We start from the raw sequence: 6000 nt of genomic DNA, 5'->3' as shown, positions 1-6000 counted from the left end.
GAGTCCTTCTCAAACATTGCATCAGATGTTTGTATTTGGAGTCGGAAGGACAGACCCATTGTTTTATCTTGCGTAGATACAAAAGCTTACAGATGCAAAATTATCCATCTCACAGTCAATAACTACGATCATCCCATACCCTCACACACTTGCCCCTTCTTTTACTTCTACCGATTTCTACCTTCCCCCTTTAAATTTTTCACAGAATCACAGAATAGTAGGGAACCTTCAGAGATCATCTAGTCCAACCCTTAGTGTACAGCAGGTTGGACAGGAATGCATCCAGGTGGGTTCTGAATATTTCCACAGAAGGAGACCCCACAGCAACTCTGGGCAGCCTGTTCCAGTGCTCTGGTACCTCAAACTGAAGAATTTTTCCCTGATGTGTGCAAACTTCATTATACTTCTCATGACGCAAGGAAAATCTGGCCCACCACTCCAAGGCTCTAACCCCAAAAAGCCATTAAAGAGGTGAAAGAGCTGCTTATGTAAAGCAGCTGCACTTAGCACCAGCACAAGCTAAACGCTTCACCTGTAGCTCAGCTCAGCCTGCCAGCCAGGATCTGAGATACCTACTTGGGTGTGCAGTGACAACCCTGTCATCTACAGTGAGCAGACAAAACCGACAAGCTGCATGCTGTGGTGAAGATGCCGTAGGTCCCCCCATCTCCTCTACATCCTATTCTGATAACAGTGACAACACTCATATTTCTATCCATCCATCATGCTCTTGCAGACCTACCTAATGTATACAGAGGGCAGAGGAGACACATTTTGTCTCCTGTTTATAGTCCACCTGGAAAAACACTGATAAGTATTCGAGTGAGGTACCCAGTTCACTTTCACTTGCCAGTATGTAAAATGTCTCTGCATTAATCCATGCCATAGACTGTGTATCAAGCTGTGTCAGTATTTTTATTAAAGTTTCATATATTTTAATGTTTTGCAAGATGAAAAAGTAAATTGTTAAACATGACAGTACGTATTTTTCTATTTACCTTCTTTCTTCATAGTTGGTTTATCTTTGAATTTTTCTAATACACTAACCAGACTTCTTTACTGGCTTACTCCTAACAATTCCCAAGGCTCTTTTCCTTTTGATATAATCCGAATACATGTAAAGATTTTCCTGTTTTCCCTCACACTGAATCTACAGAATATAAAAGATGTCATTTGAACCAGGGCATCAAGACAGCAGTACCTGCAGTTTCAACGGCCAGCACAACTTGGTGCACCAGCACTCTGAGGCAGAAGTGGAAGCAGAGCCAGGGCACCTGAGCCCTCTCTTCACTGGGGTTAAGACACCAAAGGAGACCTCTATGGGCCACCAGTTTTGCAAAGCCAAATCTTAAATTCATTCAACAATTATCCTGGTGTGTATATCTTAATTAGACTATCAACCCCTCCCACTGAAACAAAGATAGGCAAGTCTGCTCTTTTAGGATCCTGTCTGTTCCACAACAAACATTAATTAGTCACTATACAAGTTTCAGAAGAGTAGTTGGTTTTAAAGAATTATATTCAAGATCTGTAAGTTTTTGGTATTGTAGGTTATGCTGGAAGATAGCTCATTATTATGTTCACTGTTTCACATTTTGTATCTTTCAGATCCTTTATACAAAAAAGAAAAAAGAAAAGAATAATTTCAACATCTGACTTTCTCCCATTGCTCCCTATTTTTTTTTTTTTTCCTTGGAGAAGACAGTTTGTGAGCCGTATTGTGGATGTCCTCAAAAATGTAATTAGGGGTCAGGTTTTCAGTACTGTTTTACCTACCATCACACACTAGCTACCTGACTTGTTTTTTCACTAAGAATGCTTTCTGTCTCTGAAGGTGTTTATTACCATGAGAGTCTGATTGGAGCCTTCATGCTTCCAAAGCAGTTGCAGAATTTTCAGTCATAAAAAAAAAAGACAAGAAGGTGAGTATTTTACAAGTCCAGTATTAAAAGGAATCTTGTTTCAGTTCTGAAAAAGAAATGCCATATGTGCAAATGCTATGTAATCGTCAGTACTTTAGTTCTTCACCAAAACAATGGAAGCAATCACCACAAATAATTTTACATTGGAAACAAAATGGTGCTGCCATAAGCAAAATGACAAACATACCTTATCATTTCAGCTTTTGTGCGGTTCATTCACAGGCGATAGAATAATCTTTGCAATAATCTGGAGTCTGTTTTTCTGATTTTATTTTAACCTTGTTTTCATCTTAACAGAATCATAACCCTACCCACAGCTATTCAAAATAACAGTCCAGATGCCGCTATCATTTGCAGTAGCATAAATGCAATAGCAATGTGAAACCCACAGGTGATTAGTATCAATACTACTATTCTAACTGCACTTCTGCTGGGCTCCATAGCTCCTAGGTTTCTGCTACTGTTAGGTTTTCATAATGATATGCTGAAAAGTGCTGAACAATCTGAGTGAACAGAGTGATCTGATACCTGTATCTTGCATCTGCTTCTTATTTCTAAGCGGTGCCTGGGAAGAAGGAAAGCTTTGTAACAGGGCTCTGTCCCCATTCTGCACATCCCCGTGGCAATATATACTGACTGTCCTCCTTTTTCTCCTAATGAACTTATGACCACATTTTTTTCTCTCTGGATCAAAATACATCTCAGAAAGAGGAGCAAAGGCAAATACCCCAGAAGATGGCAGATTTGAGCTTAGCCAACAGCCTCTAAAAAGTCCTTCTGAGTCATTCCTCTGCTTTCAGCCTGTACCTTCCAACTAAATTGCAGATTCGGTGTTTAAGGAGATACACATTTGTCACCAGCAGCAAAATGTCTTTCTTAATAAAGATCAGTGACCTGAAACCTGTCAGATAGCTTTAAAAAAAAAAAAAAAAAAAAAAGCACATTTGGAAAAAGATTTTCTACATTACAAAAATGCATTGATCTATTTTACTCTTTGGACATAAAATACACCCTTATAAAAACAAACTTTAGCAAAACACCTTTTCAAAAGGGGCCACTATTTGATACCATTTGTTTTCAACCCTAATCCTCACATACTTGTTTTAACAGACAGCAGATATTGGAGATGCCTTACTTATGTTCAGTGGTAAAAGTTCAGAAACAAGTATGTATCCTACTGTTACATACAGTATATAGGATGCTCATTCTGCCCTTCTCATTCACAGAGGCATTTATACAAGAGTTGATACAAATGAATTGGCAGAGTCCAGAGCTTTTTTACTTCTAATTTACTGTAGATATGTGTAAATTTTCCAGACATTACAATACATTGCCTTACTCCCTGCCAAACTTTGACCAAACGGTGCAATACAGAAAAATTAAAACCAGACATGAAGTATAGTTAATAAATATATCTGAATACGCATGGACTAACAATTGCTACGTTGTATCAATGGTAACAAAAACGCTTACAGTGAAAATTGCACTACATAAATCCACTTAATGCAATGGAATGCTATAGATAGTATGTTATTAGACTTATAAGAAATAAAGTAGAATACTATGCTCAAGCAAAATGTTTTAGGAGACTAGTCACCATCACATTTCTTTGTTTGTGACAATTTAAGAAACAAAGTCGGAACTATAGATTCATTATTAGTACTGGTCCAATTACACATGTCCAAAGTGAATCAAGATGATATGACACCTGAAAATTTAATGAAAGATGCTACTGATATTTTGAAACTGCGAATTATGTCAGGGTGGAATTTGTCTGTATGTCATTACACCATGGCTAAATTTTATCTAAAGAAGAAGAAAATCCTCCATTCCATTACCAGAACGAAATACCATAGGAATGGTATGAGTAACTATATATAAACTATAAGACAGCAAACAAGTATTTCCTTATGACTATTATAAGTTTTGGGATTAATTGCAGCAAACAATCTCACATCCAATTAATAAATTCAGAAACACCCACCATAATTCCAGTGAGTAAACAGACTCCTTTCCCACAGTATGTATTAGGTACCATGTCACCGTATCCAATGGATAGAAAAGTTATTGAAATCAACCACATTGCTCCAAGGAAGTTGCTCGTAACATCCTGTTGATCATGGTACCTGAAAAGAAAAGGAAAATCTCTTTATCATGTGAACTTTTGTTCTCTCAGAAAGAAATCGTATTAACTAGTCACACAACCATTTCTCTATTCCAGAGTTATTTCCTTTTAAAAGCAGCTATAATGAATTAAATAAAACTCAAATAAAATTGAATCAGCAGTAAAGAAACAGAAGGTACAACAATAGCACCAGTTGTAGGGATACTTAGGATGGTTTGTAATCCAGTCTTCCGTTATTATTATTAAAATAGCAGAAACCTCTTGGTTTTTAACAGAATCTCTTCACCAGGGGTACAAGTTCTGCTAAACCTCTGCAGCAGCATAAGACTCCAGTCTACTATACTTGCTGCAGTGTGAGGGAAACAGGAAAATCAGAAAAGGAGGTGTGGGCAAGATGACAGTAGAACACATTTCCATCTCCTTGGCCTCAAAGTAAGTCTGTGATTGGAAATAAAATCATGAGCTATCATGTAAATGCTGACTTAGACAGCCTCAGATCCTCCCCTGGATTCAACATGTTCAAGATAAATAGAAAAATATGTCATTGTATTTCTCGTCATCAAAAGATCTTTACCTTAAATACAGAAAAACCTCCCTTTTGTCTTCAGTCTGCTATTAAATGCAATTTCTTGATACCCTATTTGTTGTTGTATTTTTAATATTCTACTAGAATATGTTCATTTTCTCCTTCAAAGAAAACAAGTTCAGATGAATAGTCTTCACGACATACACACCTAATCAACTGAGAAGCCATAAGGACCCATTTTAGGGCTAAAACTTGTTGTCACCACTCTGTAGGAGAAAAACGGCTCACAGTGTAACCTAAGTGGAGCTTTGCTCCCTGGACAGAGCAGCTCTGCAGCAGAGACCATTTGTGGCAGCTACTGCAGCCTCAAGGTTGCAGTAACCCCTGCAGCTGCTTTGAAGCCTCAGGTTAGCTCTCTGTGCTGTTTGATTCCCAAAGGTATCATTATAGCCAGACCCTAAATCCACATCTCACAGTGGGTCACAGAGGGGCATTAGGGAATTAGTTCAGAAACCCGGAAGCAACCTGCTTTCCACAACTGAAACAATTGCTTCCGTTTTCTTTCCTTCTGGACTGCCATCTCCATGACAGAGCAGTTTTTTGCGATCACAAAGACACCACAACAAAAAGAGATCTCACGTTGGTTTTTTTCCCAGTCATGGGGAAAATGTCATGGATATTAGGCTCCATTTAACGAACGTAGCAAGTAAAAGCTGTGAAATATATGGATGAAGGAAGGGAGGCTTATTCATCCCATCCAGGAGGCAAGAACAAGGCTATGTATCATGCAATTCCCTTCGAGTATCATGTAAGTGATACGATCCATAGGCTTTGGGTGAGCTTCAAAGAAGGAGCCATAGCCACAACACACGGCTAGCAACTCAACTAAATAACAGTAAATGTTATGTAAATATTTACAGTACGTTTCTTTAATGCTCCTCTTTGGGTTTTGAACCTGCCCATTTCTGTAATTCAGACAGAAAACAGTTTTCCTATGCAGATGAAAATGCAATGCAATGCTTTTGATTTTTCCTACATTTTGTTCAAATAGTTACATCCTCAGAAAATTTCAGACCTACATGGTGCTAATTATAGAAATCTTCATATGACTGAAAACAGAACATTCAAGTACAAATCAGTAAGTTCCTGAAATAAACACCAGATTCATATGAAGAATGCCAAGCCCTCTCCCTTAAGCCTTGAACAACACACAGAAAAGATAATCAAGTCTTTATCCACTTATCTTCCTTTACCCATGGCAGAAAACACAGAAGCCAATCTGCACATAGATCATTTAACAAAGATGACATATGGTTAAACTTTAAAAAGCACAACAGTAATCTTTCAAGTTTCATTGGAGACATGGATCTTAATTAGTAAGGCCCCCTAGATGTAATATTCATTAGAGCCATCTGCATCCGTATTTA

At 37.9% G+C, this 6000-nt stretch overlaps 1 protein-coding gene across 1 annotated transcript in view; it reads right to left on the bottom strand.

Annotated features, from left to right (window-relative positions):
- Positions 1–6000, bottom strand: part of LOC104505840 (small conductance calcium-activated potassium channel protein 2) — a 49956-nt gene that overhangs the window by 20348 nt on the left and 23608 nt on the right. The window contains exon 2 of the mRNA XM_010146563.1: positions 3907–4048. Within this exon, the coding sequence (XP_010144865.1) occupies positions 3907–4048 (142 nt within the window). The remainder of the gene's footprint in view (positions 1–3906; positions 4049–6000) is intronic.

The sequence above is a fragment of the Eurypyga helias genome, unplaced genomic scaffold, assembly GCF_000690775.1.
Source record: "Eurypyga helias isolate BGI_N326 unplaced genomic scaffold, ASM69077v1 scaffold43262, whole genome shotgun sequence".
Lineage (NCBI taxonomy): Eukaryota > Metazoa > Chordata > Aves > Eurypygiformes > Eurypygidae > Eurypyga > Eurypyga helias.
The sequence above is the reverse complement of the archived record's forward strand: the minus strand, read 5'-3'. Positions and strand labels throughout refer to the sequence as shown.